Genomic DNA, 17,407 nt, shown 5'->3' with positions numbered 1-17,407 from the left:
GGGTACAGGACGACCAGAATTCCCCCTTTGGGCTTAATATAATGTTATTGTACCATAAAAAAATGTAGAAAGGTTATTTTTTATTGTAATTTCACTTCGGTCGCGGCATGGTTTACAGCGCTGGTGTGATTTTACTATTTAGGTAAGGTGAAGCACCTTATTGCAAGAATAAGCAGGGACTTTATTTTTTTTAATGGCAACTGTACCCTCAGTCTGCCTTCTCAGGTCGACAAACATACTTAATAACACAAGCATTCAAAGGCTATGAGCTTATTAATAAGCACTTGTGAGTTCTGGTAACAGATACATAAACACAAATCTGATAAAAGCACACAAGTGGTGGCTCCTGTTGATAGTATAGAGACGGACAGAACTGTTGAGGTGGACTTCACCGCCGGCCCCTCATGGTCGCACATGATCAGCAGCAACAGCTTTAAACGCACCTGGAAATCACTGCGATTAAAAAAATGCTGCGTTCAAGAGCAGCCTGCAGTATTATGTTGCCACTAGTGTATGCAGAATATACAGTCTTACAAATGGAAATCTGATAGAAACCAGCAGACTAGATCAACAGACTATACCAACTGTTTGATATGTCTGAGAGGACTTTATCTTTCATTTTAGCTATAATAGCGGCAGGGCTCTATGGACGGTAACGCTAGCATGCCAACACTCTAAAGCAGGGGTTTTCAACGTTTTTTCAGGCCAAGGACCCCCAAACTGATAGAGAGATGGAGCAGGGACCCCGACTATATATATTGTATAAAATTGTGTTTTATATTAAATGGGCCTAGTACCGTGTATACCTCTTTATTGTGCATTCAATACTAAGCTATTCAAATAATACACAGGTTTATATATTCATGTTTTTATTTTAAACATGTGCAAGGTACAGTGAGTAGGGAGGCCGTGCCACTGCCATTCATAAACACACCTTGTCAGCTATCAATGCCAATATCGTCTGTCAATTGCATGATAATCATGCAGACAAGCTATTCAAATTGATGTTTTTATTTTAAACATAAATGTGGAAACGAAAAATGAGTGATGGCCCATTAGTGCCACGTAAACATACCTGTTATCTTGCAGACAATACTGAACTATTAAAATAATGGACAAATTCATGTTTAGAGAAAAGAAAAAGATTTTTTTTTTTTTTTTTAAATGGTCTAATCAACCAAAAATTCCACGGACCCCCTGTTGAAGACCTCTGCTCTAAACTAAAATGATAAACATAGTAAACAATAGCCCTGCTACACATTAGTGACGTCACTGTATGGTAGCATATTGACAAAGCACTGTTGCAAAACAGTCCATGGATGCATAAGAACTGAATCCGGTGCCGCCACTCAGCCTTGCTTCCAATTCTTTTCAATGGCCACCTGTGGGATGGATGGCATCAAAGAATCCCAAAAAGCATTTTCTCCATAGATCAACATTGTACAAGAGACATCAGCAAAACTGTTGAGAGGAAAGCTCAACAGCAACTGAGGTCTATATACAAATAGGTCTATCTGTGTGTCCGCAGAAATACAGGACACTCAGATAGACCTATTTGTATACGCCAGGCAGGCAATTCCCACTGGACTGTTGGGCGCCACCTTGAGGTCTGGTATCCGGTTGTAGATTGAAGTCTTGTTTATACACGTACCCAGGACTCTCTGGAAAGCAGTATTGATACTGAGTGGGTTATTCTGGTTGAAATGAAGTACATACAAAAGCATGAAAAAGAACTGCGAAGCCTTGAGAAGTTGGATAGCAGATGGAGGACAAAGATTCCCTTTACAGGCAGGTAGAGCACAGCAACATCCTGAATGCAACTGACAGTTTGCTTCCTACGAGGTCCAGTAAGTTCAATATTGACGATTTGTCACAATAAGAAGACAAATCCCTCCGTCTGACTTCTATAATTATTGAACGGCTCACAACACTGCTCAGGCTGTGCTTCTCTGATAAGCCAGCAAATGCAATAAAAAGGTGAATTATCAAACGATTGATAAACGCAAGAGTAGCTGACTGAAAAACAGTAAAGTTTTGAAGAAGGGGAACTCCGTAATGACCGCGCATGAATCATCTCTCTTTACATCCCACTTCAGCTGGACGCAGCACAACATTAACTCCTCCGTGAAAGAGCCGACCACTCATGTATAACGCTCTCTGTGACGTTAGTCTTTAACCGTCGCTCACATTTCTCTAAAATCTTTCTGCCTGCGTGTTTTTATGAATAAACTTCAAGAACACTTTATTATTGTGTAAAACACTTTCTCGTTTATTGGCATTTACAAACAAAACAAATAAAATAAAGGAATGCCACCGAGAGCAGATGACAAATTCCACCAGTCTGTCATTTGGTTCATCTCCAGTTCCTTTTTCAAATGTTGTCTTCACAACTCAAAAATGAAAAATCTTTGTTTCAAGCCAAATTTCACCGTTGGGACATTATTTTTGCATCCTAGAAATGAACAGGTGCTAATTGCTATCTTTGTGGAAGAGAGGCAGATTCTGATGTATCGTGTAATTTCATTTCAGGGAAAAAAAAACAACGGACTATTTGGTGCAGTGAGACAGTGGGAGCTGAGTCATGTAACTGGCATTTCATTTGATGCTCAGCTCTCACTGATACTTCTTGCTGCAGTTCCGCTCACAAGGATATCATTGTTCCCACTGTGCAAACAGACACTTCGGCAAATTCACGAGTAATTGGTTCCACCTGCTTGATGTTTGAACTGCAAGATGAAAAGCATGTAGCAATAAAATTGTGTAAGTGCCATCGTATTGTGTAATTATTTAGAATTGGGTGCACAAGCCCCCGTTTCAACATATTAATATTGTGCACAAAAACTAACCATTTTTCTACAGCAAAACACAAAATGACGCCCAAGTCCACAAACAAAATTAAAATGTGCTGCAATTACCATCAAGATCTGAATACAGTTCAACTGTGAAAACATACAGACACAGGCAAGATGTAGAGACGCCAGACTTTTATTCAAATCAAATGTTCTTCAAAGACAATTTTGTTTTCAAGACGGAGCTGGGCATGAAAACAATGAATGAATTCTTAGAAAACAAATAAAGGCGCTGCGGTCCTCCAGTCATCTTTCCAAGGTGTTTTTGCATCTCCGTTACCTTTCTCTACCCCCCCCCCCCTCTGCGCACTCTTTTCCTCCTTCGTTTCTCCCCTCTAGTTGTGGCCTTGGAGCGCCTCCGCCATGAACAGCTTCCCGAGGTTCTGCGAGGTGAATTCCTTCACGTTCTGGCAGTAGTTGTTAATTTGCCCTGTTGGATGGTAGCCGCATGCATCCACGCGCCCCCACACAAATATACATACATACATACATTTGTACACAGACATGCACACAAACAGGTGGAGGAGGGGAGAGAGAGAGAGAGGGGGGGGGGGGGGGGGAGAGCAGCACAGCAAAACATCTAATTAGTGGGGAACAGAGTAAACGGAAGGATCAGAATGTTGTCAGGCGGCGGGGGAGAGCTGAACAGCGTGAAACAGCAGGGAAAGGGGCGGTCGAGTTGGAGATTGAGTCAATAAACTTTAAATTAATGTAATTTCAAGATAATGGCGGAGATAATTACAAAACAGAACCTGAGCTCCTGTGAGGGGAGCAGAGGCGGCTGATGGAGTTTGGAGAGAGGGAGGTCTATGAGACGACGAGAGTTGGCCGTGCGTAGAGGTTGTGCGTTTGTATCGCGCATGTGCGTGTGCGTACCTGCAATAAGCAGCGTCTCCATGCGCGGTGGAGGCTGAGGGGGCTTGAACATTTTGCTGATGTCCTCCTCAGGCAGCGGGGGCTCGGCTCTGCTCTGCCGCTGGGCGTTCTCCTGCTGACGTCTCTGCAGGTACTGGAGGGCGGGACACAGAGAAAGATGGGGGGGCATTAGAAGAGGGGGGGAGAAGAAAGGAAAGAAAAACAAAACAGCACATTGAGAGAGAGAGAAATGTAAGATGGAATAGACGGAGAGACGAAAAAAATGGACAGAAACAGACGGGTGAGGCGAGCGAGGACAGGGTGAGAATATGAGGAGAAGAGAAAGGGTGAAACATTTACGTTGGGAGTAAAGAGAAAGTGAGAAAAAAAAGGTATTAATAAGAAAGTGAGGAACATCAGGTAGAGAGATGCATAGAGCACAAAGTGGCAGCAGATAGTGAGGAGAAAAAAGAAGAAGACAGACAAGATAATGGAAACATTAACAGGAAGGAAGTGAGCTGTAAAGAAGCATGGCGATGAAAGGAGAGAGAGGGGAGACAGACGGAGAGTGAAGAGTTATAAGTGCTGACAGGGATGGAGTGATTTGTAGAGGGCTGACAGTCGGTAAATCAGCGAGGTGCCGGGTCTCTGGAGATCCTAAAAGCCTTGTTAATTTGGCAAGATGGAGGAGAGACTCACACAGGCCAGTGGAAGAGGAGGTTGCGGCAGATAAGGAAAAAACGAACGTGGGAGCAACTTTAGTACTTTAAACCACGCGTCCCACAATGCACCTGTACGGGTGTCTAAAGATAAGCGATAAATAAAAGATACCACTATTTGTTCAAATGAAACGTTACTCATCCAGTGGGTTTTTTTTTTTTTGCCTGCCAACGCGTCTCAGTGTGACTGTGCATAATCAAAAAGCTAATATATGCAAATTTTAGAAGCAAGCAAACAAAAGTTTTGCACTTCCACCTTCCACGAATAAATATAGACATACAATGCGTTAAACGTATTTACCTCTCTTCATTAGAAGTCAAAGTAAACAGAAAAATGTAAATGGATCTAAATTAATGCAAATAAAAAAAAATCTTTCAAGTCAGCATTAAGTAGAGGCACCTTTCATTGTTATTTCCCCCAATTTTTCTTTACAGGCTGCTCAGGCTCCGTCGAGTTGCTCAGGCTCTGTCGAGTTGCTCAGGCTCTGTCGAGTTGCGTGGGGACTGAGAGTTTTCAAGTCCCGCTGCAAAGTCTGAATTGGATTGAGGTCTGGACTCCTATGTAGCTTTGGCTTTGTGTTTGAGGTCGTTGTCTTGGTGGAACATAATCCGCTCCCACGTCACAGTTCTTTTACAGACTGCAGCAAGATTTCTCCGTATTTATTTTACCCTCCACCTTCACAAGCCTTCCAGGTGCTGCTGCAGAGAAGCATCCCCACCGCGCGCTGCTGGAAACACCACGACTCCTGCTGGGGATGGTGTGTTGTGTGGCAGCGTGTGCCGTGTTTGGCTTTGGTACGACGGTTAAAAATATACATTTTGGTATCAGGACTAGAGGACCACTTTGTTCTGAGGACTTTGTTGGGGACCAGCGTCGGAATGCACTCAGTCGACAGGGCTCGACATTACCTTTTTAAAAAGGGCCAGACGTGCAACCAGACATCAGTGGTCATTTCTAGTCAGCTGATATTTTGATGCAGTTAAAAGTCATTTTTAATAATGAAATTGTGACGTAAGAGAATGAAAGCTTTATTATAATAACCATACAGAATTCTTTGTAGTTTAGTTTTGATCACGTTCTTTACAGAAATAAATCCAGTAAGTCCCTGGTTGCTTTTTCATCACTTCTCTCCCTTTCAAATTTGGGTTTTCTGGATCTCGGTGGCGACTCTCACCACAGATCCACTGAGCCTTTAGCATTGGAGTCTTGATTTGTGTCCCTCTCTTTAGTGACACCACATCAGCGTGTCCATCAATCTGTGTTGATTCTGCGCAGACGGCTGAACGCCCTCTTGCAGACGACACGCTATGCAGCATCAGAATGCATCGGTTTGCCGTCCTTACTTTTGTTGCATGTTCAAAACAATATGCCACTGACAAAAAGTCAATAACTATTTGCCAATTTCCCAAAGTGGATGCCAATGGCGAACTGGCAACACTTACTGTTGAATCAGAGTCTAATACAGAGCAGTATCAGCTCTGGTCATGAGGTACAGCATCATCGCTATGGGAGTAAATATATTCAGGAAATCAGTACGTCACTATGGAAAAAAATGTATTCTATTGAATGACATACATTATAGTTGGAAAAGTATTATTTTATGTCTGGGGCTGTATATTATTATCATGATTATCATTATACAGTTGCTTTTTTGCTTCATCTGGTCTGATAATCCTCGGGCCATCTTCGGATCAGGTCTCTTTTAAACACTTCATTTATGCATGTCCGCTTCAGGTAGCAATTCCACCGGTCTCCACGTCAGACCACTGAACCTTTACACGGTTTGCTTGAAAAGCAATGAAGCGTGAACCTTTTTCTGGGTTGCCATAGCCGTCTGGGGGGGCTTTGTGTCCATTTAGCGCCTACTATAACCAAATACACACTCAGCCATTACTTATCCTGCCTTTCGCGTTTATATTTTAAGATTATACATCAAAATAATGATGTGGCCCAGAAAAAATGATGTGGCAAAAATATTGCAGTGATCCAATAGTAGCTGAATTGTATCATTAACTGTGAATCATGTCTCCTCGGTTCGTAGGATTAACACATTGCTCCATATCTAATCTTCTGCACAGTGTTGTCCGTTTCCATCGATGGGAAAAGATAAGAAAAAGAAAATTGAAAAATGAATAAATCTCGAGGAGTGAGACATAAATTCCGTGGTACAAAGACTAACTTGGCCACAGATTGTGCCTGGGGAACCTGCTATTTACCAAATTTAGAGCGCTATAAATGAAAAATGGAGCCCTCTGAACACGCCGCCTTTTTGCAACTTTTCTATGATGATTAATAAGGTTCCATTTGTCCGGGAAGCAGCTGGGTCAATAACCGAAGATTACATGGAGCAAGTACTGTAGATCTCTGAAAGGTGTAATAGAGGCTCACTTTCTTTGTCTCCGTGTGCGCCGTTTGTTCATTGTAGGGAATAAGGTGAAACATGGAAACGGTAGACACCATTAAAGTGTGTGTGTGGTGTGTGTGTGTGTGTGTGTGTGTGGGGGGGGGGGGGGGGGGGGTTATAAGGCTTGCGGGCTGTGCTGATGAGAAGGTCGGTAGGAGAGGATGATGGATCATAATGGCTGGAGTGTGGGTGATTTTGGCCCCGGGTTGTGTGTCTACGTAGGTGTTGGTTATTTTCCGTGGCCCGGGTTGTGAAAGCCTCGTGTGCATGCGGCAGACTACTCGTGATCACAGATGCGTGTTTGTCGTAAATTCGGCTATTGAGTGTGAACTTAGCCGCGGTTGTCAGCAGAGGCCGCGGTGAGTCAGCCCGGATTATCACTTCAGACTCACTTGCAGAGAGTGACGTTGGAATACTGTAGTTGTTTGAACGTAGGTGTACGTGCGTGTGTGCGCACGAAGATCAGTGAGTGAACCTTGCGCCTCAACGCTTCCATTTTCCTGAGTGATGTGTGCGACTCGTTGCCTTTGCATGTGTTGCCAAATGTTTATGATGCATCTGTCTGAGGTTACAGTTGCAGATGGTACGTGGCTGACTTCCTCTGTGTGTACGATTGTTCTGGTCTTTTCGGTGCTTCTGGTCACGTTTGTGTGTAGGTGGTGTGTGTGTGTGTGTGTGTGTGTGTGTGTGTTGAGAGTCCTTGTGCACAAAGTATGTGTGCGACTGCGTTTCACAAAGTGCTACTGCTGCTGCTTTTAAATGAAGTTGGAGTTTGTGATGTGTCTCGCTGGTACCGCAAAAGACTAAAAACAGAGGACTTTCACTTACTCATTCAAATAAACAGACCGTTTATTAATAACAGCTTTTAGTTCATATGGAACAGCTCTCCCTGGCTGGTATTTGAAGATCGGTGGCGTCTGAGCGTGACTCGAAGGTATTTAACCTCCTGAACCTAGTCTTCTTCACATAAGGATAAATAAATTACTGTATCACAGAAGTAGCCCTTGTTGTGATGAAAACGACCATTTCATTGAGAAGAAGAAATAAAGCAGCAGATGACGGAGAAACGTGTCTGAAATTTTAGCGATGCTGATATTCAGTGGGCGCTTGCCAGCACGTGCAGTGAGGTGAGGGATGAACACTATGACAGATATTTGAGGGTTAGCATTAGTCAAGCTCATCCCATTAGCGTCAGCTCAAAACAACAAGTACCTTTGAACCGGTGTCTGTGCTTCAAGCTACTAGTACCGATGGTGGTGTTGATCTGCTTGTTGCTCACTCATTTATATTTTGTAAGTTAACATAGCTTCTATTTTTAATCAAAGCAGTCATTTTGTAGTCCATGTTTTTTTGACAGTTTATATTAACTAAGCAAGTGAGTCTTGTGAGTCGTTTGGATCCAAAACAGACCCACGGAAAACCCACCGGAGCCAAAAAACGCAAAGTAATACATGTCCAAAAATACGTGCCATTCAAATCACTATCATGAGCCTTATCGGATGGTTAAAAAAATGATAATAATGTGCGTTTGATGATCTCAAGTTTTGGAGTTTTTTTTACACTGCCGATGTTTCGTAAAAGACGCTAAAGTTTGTAAGTATGTTTTTCTTTCGATGCTTCTTGCGAGCCTATTACACAGATGCAGACTCAAAAGCTGGGACAGCGATAGATCGGCTGCTCTTTGGACGGGACCAGAGGCGCCTGCTGAACTACAGAGATTTACAAAAAAGGTGCTTAGCGCCACCACTGGGGGAAGAGTTGAGAAAACTAACTTGCAAATGCAAGCGGCAACCGGTTGAGAGCCGAATAGCATGCCTGTGTATTAATGTGGGTATAGTTACAGATGTCAGTAGATGTTTATATATTTTTAACCGTTGCGGTTTACTGTAGTTACTTTGGGTGCTCCTCAGTAGGTGCATGTACATTAATGTGTTTGCCTGAAGTACCATATTTCTCTCTCTGTGTGTAAGAGAAAGTGTGTGTGAGTGTGAGTGTGTGTGTGTGTGTACGCTACCCAGAGCTTGCTGCTTGCCTGCTGTGATTATAGCTACAATTGGTTGTGTCCATAGCTGAGAGAAACATACCTGCTGTTTTTCCTGCTGACTTTGTGTCTGCAGGTGCATCTGTGTGTGAATACCCCCGTGTGTATGTGTGTGTGGGTGTGTAGGTGTGTGTGCCTTTTCCCCTTATACACAGGCTGGTAAGCTGATGCTTCTGCTGCTGCTTGCTCGTGGTGTCTGTAGGTGGTGTGTGCGCTTCAGTTCACGGAAGCTCGTGTGTGCGTGCTTCGACAGTTACCTGGTGCTTCTGCTGCTGTTGCTTGCTCAGGTTGCGGCTGTAGGTGTTGTACTTGACAATGTCTTGGCTCATGTCATCCACCCTGTCCATCAGAAGCTGAAGGCTCTTCTCCAGATGGTTGCTGGAAGAGAAACGTCAGAAAGTCAATCACACGGTGTTGTGCTGCCGTCAGCACTCGTGATCAACAGTGACGTTCATTCAACCCTTAGCCGAAGTTATTATTTCTTAACTAAAACTTAATTTTACTTACTTTTTCAGACACATTATGCTGCATTTATACCACGCTGTTATCCAAAGCATTCACCCACGCACGCACACCGGCGGCAGCAAACTACCATCTGATCATCAACTCTTCCCTGATATTTGGCTGTATACGGTGCGCTTGCTGGTGTGAACTTGTGCTCTGCATCCATCTCGATGCCGAGCTCAAATGCACACAGAACGCAGTGCAGTCCGAAGGCTATCCGATCAGCCGGATCATATGTTGTGCACCGTGATGCAAATCTTTAGCCAGGTGTAAATCTGTACAGTTCGACCACCTTCTCCTGTACAGCAAACAAGTTGGCGGTGTCCCAGCCAGCCGCTTCATCTTTTATCTCAAGCTTATCTGGCGAGAGCCACAAACGGGCCGTTCCAGTGGGACAGACAGATCCTTTGTCAAGAATCCTCTCTGGGGTTTCAGAGTGCTCACACCTGAGGACCCTTCCTCTTGTTCCTGGGCTTCATCCCTCTGCTCAGGTATCACAACCTTCATCCCCCCCCCTGCTGACAACTCTCAACACAACTCTACTGCAGCATTCCCCTTCTCTGTCCTCCCATGAGCCACGTTTTTAACACAATGTCTCACGACTGCCTTAAGTTCAACCTTGACAAGTCTGCAGTGCTCTCAGCTACCCCCCCCCCCCCCTTTACTTTCCTCTGTGGAATTATATTGTTTTGTATGAATGTTCGGGTGCTACATAATGCAGCATGCACTGTAGGAAAACAGATTCTGAATGTTTATTTAAATGGAAATTGTACCCGCAAGGACTGCCAGCACTGTGTATGTTCTGGCTGTGTGTACACTTGAGCTGATGTAACTGTGTTGTGTTGTTTTCTGTGAATATGTGGAGGACGATTGGAAAGTGTTTTGGGTGATTTTTGTTGCTGCAAGATTTTTCAATGACCAAATTTATAAATCAATATCCCTCTCTCTCCCTCTCGCTCTCCCTCTCGCTCTCCCTCTCGGTTCCTCACACTCGTCCGTTGCAAAAATCATCTCGTCAAGACATAATTTGCCAACCTTCAATTTCTTAGACTGTGCAAAGTCTTGAACTTAAAATGAATTGCCACGAACCATCTGTGCCACGGAAAAACAAGCTCCAATGTAACCAGAATCAACCTGAGCAAAACACATACGCCTTTTTCATTTGAGCCAACTTTGTTCTTCACTATTTAAAATGAGAGTCTCTTGCTGTTTGAGGGAGGCGTAGCGAAACGCGTACCGCCATAGTTTTATAATTTTGTCAGGTCCTCATGTGTCATTCGAAACAATGTATGAACACCTTTACAAGGGCCTGAGGGGGTCCACAATATTAAAGTATGAATGACATTCATGACATTAATTTCACCGGCTACACATTTAGTGTTCTCGGTGCTATAAAGGTGATAAGAAATGAATTAAAAAGGGAATTGTTATGGAGTTATATAATTCTCAAACATAACCAACTGATGAAATCAAATTACAATCTTACAAAAGGTACCGTAGTTTTGCACCTTTTGCTATTAGTAACTATAAAAAACAGCAAGCATTGAACAACAGTGTACTAATGCATTCCAATGTTTAGTGTTATTGTCAGAAAGTATTAGAGAAATGCCAGGAAGTAGAAAGTTTGTGGACATTGCAGAACACCCATATGCATAAATTTAAGCATCCATACATATGCAAAACATATGCACACCCTAAAGCCACTCATCACCATCATCTCAGCATCCGGCTGCCATCAACCGCCTTCAGCTGATGACACCTTAATTACATTTACATGCAAACACACACACACACACACACAGATGAAGTCCATCAAGCTGTCTCACACAAAGAGATACAACTAATGCAACCACACGCATGCAGATCATTCTATGAACACCGCTTCTGATGACTTACAGTGTTATCTTATCGTCACATGCATGACAACCTGTAACACCATATCATGGCTTGGCCCCTGTATGAGGTGTGTGTGTGTGTGTGTATGATCTTCAGACGCTCAGATCGTCTTCCCTTTAGTGTAGAGTGCTGAACCATTCGCGGTCCCATTGTATTTGGCTGTGAGGGCTGTTGTGTGATCAGTTTGTCAACCCTCCACTGCAGTGTCAGCTGTAAACATGAAAACCGATGGCCCAGGACCAAATCTCGGCCCAGCACTTCCCCGCCGAGTCCCTCTCACTGTGTCAAAATTGATTCTCCCTGACGAAAAGCCCATTTAAAGCTATTCCATCGAGGCAATATGGTAGCTAATTTGTGTGGTGTGCATTCATAATATATGCAGAGGAAAACATTTAGTCGGAGCAGGATCCTTCAAAACATCTGTCGTTTATGCATGCGTCAAGTGTTTGAGCTGGACAGAAATGTGCGTCTGTGTGTGTGTGTGTGTGTGATTCAGTGTACTGGACTTTGTTTTATTTTGTTTACCAGTTTGTATTTCAGAATTTCGGAGTCTTTCTGCGTCCTTGACACATGCGTGGCGATTAGGGGTTGCTGCTACTCCTGCTACTTTCAATTGCATTGAGTTTGCTCTGTTCTTCACCGTTTCTTTTGAGGACGCTCAGTTGTTACTGTACGCTTATAAAAGCCTCAATATACAAAGAAAACACACCACCGCTCAGAATTGTGCACGAATTCTGCGAGCCCTCCGATCAATCCTGAATTAGAAATCAAAGTCTACGGAGGGACTGCCTATCATCACCGATTCCGCTTTAAGGTCAGGTTCAATGGCAGCCCATGCAGTGTGCTGCACGTGTGCTCGAGCCTACATGCTCATAGTCGCACAGGACAATAGAGGACAAATTCTAAAGCTGTATTGATGTGCGAGCAAAAATGAGCTGACATTCAGTAAATTGAAAGTCCAGATGGGAGTTCTTTAACAAAGCTGCCAAGGAAGTGACTTCCATTTTTAGAAGGAGGAGTGTTTTACTCTGATGGAGCCTTTTTAACTGATGGACTGAGGCACAATATGGATCTCCGGTTTGCTCCTGATGCAGAATAATCGGGTTTTAAAGAGGACATGAAAGAGCCTCGATCCAACAGTGTCCCAACATAAGGTTATAGTATGACCTCGCTGAAAATGTAGGATAAAAAGTATGCATGACATTAATATTTATAGTGGGTTTGACACAAATTCATCATGCTTATTGCCCATTATCATTATTTCATTGCAACAAAGAAAGTATGAGCATAACAAATATATGTGCTCAAAGTCCATCTCAATGGATGAAGTTTGTCTGTCATGGACAATTTTTTCCACAGCGTATTTCCTTCAAGGCAACGTTTCTGTCTTTTGTGGCCAGATTCCGAGTTATGCCTCTTCACATTTCCCATTCCTCTTACAGCTGCAGCTCTAACAACACCTTACATTTCTCGTCTTTTCTCCCTGCACTCAACACCACCCTTTCCCTTACTGAATACATAACATCAGGGCAGTACTGTAGAGCAGAAAGCTATGTTTACCTATGCTTCCATTGTGCAGGATTTCTGTGCGGAAGGTCAATTACACTAAGCAGACGGGAGGAGATGGACTGAGGAGTTGCTCGTTCACACCGAACAAAAAGCAAATATGGGGTGTAAAGGATGACTTATAATGAACAACGTCCATCACTACACAGTGGGCAAACTTTAATACGGGTGAAGACAATGTTAAACGGCCCACATGCGAAAAGCTTAGCCTGACATGAATATAGGCTGCTTTGTAACATTTGCAAATACTGGAGGCATTTCAAGGCTGTTTTGGGGGGGGGAATGGCTACATAAATGAATTTACATTCATGCAATCCATCACCACGATCAACATCATCATCTGTGGTAAGAACAACCCTGTGTGCTGGAGTGAAACTGCATTCACTCAGCCTTAGACGCAGATGACATTGACAAATGGGTCTGCAGATTGGAAAATGAGACAAAAAGGAAAAACATTAAATAAAACCCATTATCGTTGTCCTTTTTGAAGGGGTGGAAATGAGGAGAAAAAGGGCGGGGCTGTCAGTGGAAGATGTAGAGACGGACGCCGCAATCCAATACAAGGACGGAGCTGCGCAGCAATCTGACAACTTCAGGAAACAATTTCATCTTGCCAGACATCCCATCGGATAGTCGTGCCGGGAAACCCATGGGAGAGCCAGGCTGCTTCTGCCCCATTTCGGGTCATATCAAACGCTACGCTTCGACTTCAGAGTCGTCGTTGGGAAAAATTGGAACAATATGCAAGGAAAGTGAGGTATTCTCCCTCTGTCTATTTGACAACTCTGACAAATAAGTTTGAAGTTGGCCGGGCACATGCATCCTACGGAGCTCTGTACATAGGACTGTTCATTTAATTCATGACGTATTTGTGTTACAGGACACAGATGAGAAGAATCACAACAGCTCCTGATGCGCTACACTGCGGTGGATAAGTAAGCGCAGAGTGCTCTGCGAGCTAACAGAGTGTAAATCAGCACTTTGAGTCATTATTGTGCTAATTTGTCACACCTGCCCCTGGGAAGCTTCACAGCTGTTGCTCCAATTGCAGCGGTTTATCTCCATAAATGATTGCTGATGAATTCTCCCGAGACTGATGCTGAGAGCCTCCGAGATCTGAATGCGAGACTTTTAAGTGCCAGTCTGTGAGTTGATATGGTGGGGTGATATTCGGTCACATTGTGCTCATTAGTGATGGAAGACAAAGTTTGATGGCAGGTTCCTGTTTTTGGAGTCATTTCTGAATAAATATATATTTGACATTTAGACGTGGCATTTACTGTACCTAGTTTTGGACCGGATAATGCAATCAAACGTCTGATGCTAACCCAAGGGTGCACCAATATGTTCCTGAAATAAGATAAGCGGTCAAGCAAGTTTAAGAACCAGAATGTGAATGTGGACTGCAGTGTTGGCGTGATGTGTTACAGATGTGATCCAAACAACAAATACATGTTGGGGGGGGGGTTGTTTCATACCGCTAAGATGTACAATACAAACTGAATTGTTCCGACTGTGGAAGTAAAACATTTCCATGACTGGCAAGTAACACATTTTGAGATGCCATGCTGCTGCATGCCTCACCCATCTGGTACTGTAGTCCAAGCAGGTTAACGTCGGCTTTAAAAAGGATTAGGCTGGCATCATCTTTAATCTTTTCATTATCATCAACAAAGCCAATCAAGAGTCATTCCCACTAACGAGGAGCGTCTGTGAAGCCACATGCAGTTTACGTCTACGAGCCGTAGAAGCCCATTATTCTCTAAAAACGATTAAAACCACACAGAGGCGCCGTAGCCCTGCACTGAGTGACGTATTCCTTCAGTACAGCAAACACCAGTGTAGTTTGTGTTGTTCAGCCAGTTTATGACATCGCAGGTCCACCAAATCTGACCCGTTCTTCATTAGCGGTGTCAGCTGTGTGAAAATGATCCGAATCCGACCCACGCATTGTACGTCTCTAATGAAAAGCTATGACGCTAATGACTAATGGTAAAGCAAACGTGTGAGTATTTGCTTCCCAGGGATCAGAAGTGCAGCTGAGGTCATCATTACGGGGTTGTTTCAGAATGAACTACACTGGCCGTGTTTATTGTAATGAAGGAATACGTCAACCCGATGCAATAATACGGCTCTTTTATGCATTTTTAATAGGTTTTGGAAGACAGTGGCACAGAATCGTCAGCTTTGGCTACACAAACTATTCCTCTTCAGTAAGATAAATGCAGTGTGAGATTTGGTCTTTTCATGGGATGCTTGCGATATTAATAAAAAGATACAAATGTAAACTAGCCCTCTTTAGAAGTGCGTGAAAACAGCAATGAAACCACGGTGGATAAGAATAAGCCAAACGCATCAATAGACTTTGTATTGCTTCCACCAATGTGGTACACTTTAGAACAGTGCAGGAGACGCAGACTAATGCCCAGGCGTGCCCTAATGTCAAATCAATTTTAATTTAGAAGTAGCTTTAACTCATGCCTGTGAAGGCATGCCGATTTAAAGAGGTAACATGCCATGGTTGTAAAGCTTGTAAGATGTTTCTAGGAAGACATTCTTAAATAGTTCTACGTATGCCCAGTTCTACGGTAACCATGTGTAAATTAATTAGATTTAGGTGACACTTTGCATCGTGTTTGATGGTTTGGGGAGATGGAATTTCCACAAATAAGCTGTTTTCCTGAGGCCGATGAGACGCACTGAGGTCTGTTGATGAACCGTATTGATGACAGTATTTTCCCTAAACTGCTCATGGGCGTACAAAACACCTTGATGCAGGCAGTGTCATATCAATAGAAGACATTGAAATGCATTCATACGGCATGAAACATGAACGAGAAATTGGACTCTTAGGTCCCAAGATTGACAAGCTTCCAACCGTTATGATCTCAAACGAGTGCAATACAAGATTATTAATTTGCATGTTCTGTAAACAGGAGCGTCGAAACTGAGAAATAAACAAAACAAAGAGAATTTGGGAATTATAATTGAGGGAGAAACTAAAATCACTCATGAGTATCTACAGCAGTTAAATCCGTGAGATCACCGACATGTTCCCCACCAAATTTACAGCGAGATCGACGGTCGTGCTGTTTTATGGAGGACAGATGTTGATAAACTCCACAAATGCCCCACAAGACCACGCAGAGACATCTTGTAAATGTTGGGTGTCCTGAGAAAAACATGTCGGAAATAGTTGATTTAGACGGCAAATGTACCTGCATTCACTCTTTTACAGCGTTTTTTTACAATCACGGTGTCTGGCCTCAGGCCTTCTTGGTAAATGGCTGCATGAGCTCACGTCTGACCTGCTTGAGAGGTTGAGCAGTTCATGCTTGTCGGCGACCGTGGACTTGTCCTCCAGATCCCACATCAGGGCGTTGATGAGGTGGGAGTTCTTGATGAGGATGGGCACCTCTTCGAACATATGCTCAAAGCCAATGCTAGCCTTCTTCAAGCTGCAGAGTGAAGGACAGGACGGGAGACGGAGAGGCGGGAGAAGAGAGATCGAGTTACAATGTGTCACTCACAAAAGAACATTTCATCATCATCTACTTTAGAATACAGTTACACACAGTTAACACATGACAGACCCAAAAGAGTATTAATTAGTATGATAGTGTATTTTTTTGCATATCATTTTGGGAAATCTCATTAATATTTCAACCATATCACGCAGCCCAAAGTGGAATACATTTATTTTTTTATTGTGCTGACACGTACCCATACTTTTATACTAAAAGCAGCAGCACATCATTTTCTGTCGGAGACAAAAAATACATTATAAAGGGATAACTTGTCCTTTTATGCAAAAACTACACACAGGACGCAACACACATAACTAGCCTGTAACAAACAAACCCGATGCTTAAAAAGACTATGCTCTTAGCTGATGCAAAGCCATTTTGAAGACATTGTAGACCAGTTTTGCAGAGGGCAGAGATCTTCTGAGGTCAGCTGTTGTTCGCATTATGTGCGAACAACAGCATTGTACCGTTACCGCTCGGCTTGTAACTTACAGTAACTTGGACCCGAGCCAATAAATAGTAATGTTATAAATGTTGCATGTCGATATCGGAAAAAGTTGTGACACGAGAGGATGTCCACATTGCACGCCGTGACAAATGTCAGACCCAGTCGCCTAAATGACTTTTTTATGGGCTCTACTGATAAGCGTGCAAAGCACCGGCTTTTAAACACCTCTTCTTGTTCCTCGGGAGAAAAAGCTGCATCGCTCTCTCTTTCTCTGACATGGGCCTGTTAACACGAAATGGAACTTCAAACTTTGCTTAATGTCTCACATAAATCCAATAGCATTGACTGACTGCCTTGGTTCAGCCTGTCACTTGTGCACAGCGCATGAGCTACAAACTAATGTCTGTATGTGTCTGATGTTGGCTCGTTAGAGGCGTCCCGCTCGCTATGGAATCAATACGCCCGCCGCATTAATTCCCCATGAGCACTGTCCCAGAACCAGAGATGTGTGTGTGTGTGTGTGTGTGTGTGTGTATGTATATATGTATATATATATATATATATATATATACATATACATATATATATGTATGTATA

At 43.2% G+C, this 17,407-nt stretch overlaps 1 protein-coding gene across 1 annotated transcript in view; it reads right to left on the bottom strand.

Moving 5' to 3' along the window:
* Nucleotides 1-2,969: 2,969 nt before the first annotated feature.
* LOC142938210 (eukaryotic translation initiation factor 3 subunit H) overlaps nucleotides 2,970-17,407 on the bottom strand; it is a 46,467-nt gene continuing 32,029 nt past the window's right edge. The window contains exons 5-8 of the mRNA XM_076081466.1: nucleotides 16,144-16,293; nucleotides 9,127-9,247; nucleotides 3,726-3,858; nucleotides 2,970-3,279 (exon numbers count right to left, since the gene is read on the bottom strand). Coding sequence (XP_075937581.1) covers nucleotides 3,185-3,279; nucleotides 3,726-3,858; nucleotides 9,127-9,247; nucleotides 16,144-16,293 — 499 coding nt within the window. The 3' untranslated portion in view covers nucleotides 2,970-3,184. The remainder of the gene's footprint in view (nucleotides 3,280-3,725; nucleotides 3,859-9,126; nucleotides 9,248-16,143; nucleotides 16,294-17,407) is intronic.

The sequence above is a fragment of the Anarhichas minor genome, unplaced genomic scaffold, assembly GCF_050575085.1.
Source record: "Anarhichas minor isolate MPS153535 unplaced genomic scaffold, ASM5057508v1 ptg000080l, whole genome shotgun sequence".
Lineage (NCBI taxonomy): Eukaryota > Metazoa > Chordata > Actinopteri > Perciformes > Anarhichadidae > Anarhichas > Anarhichas minor.
Note: the sequence above shows the minus strand (reverse complement) of the source record. Positions and strands in the feature narration are given on the sequence as shown.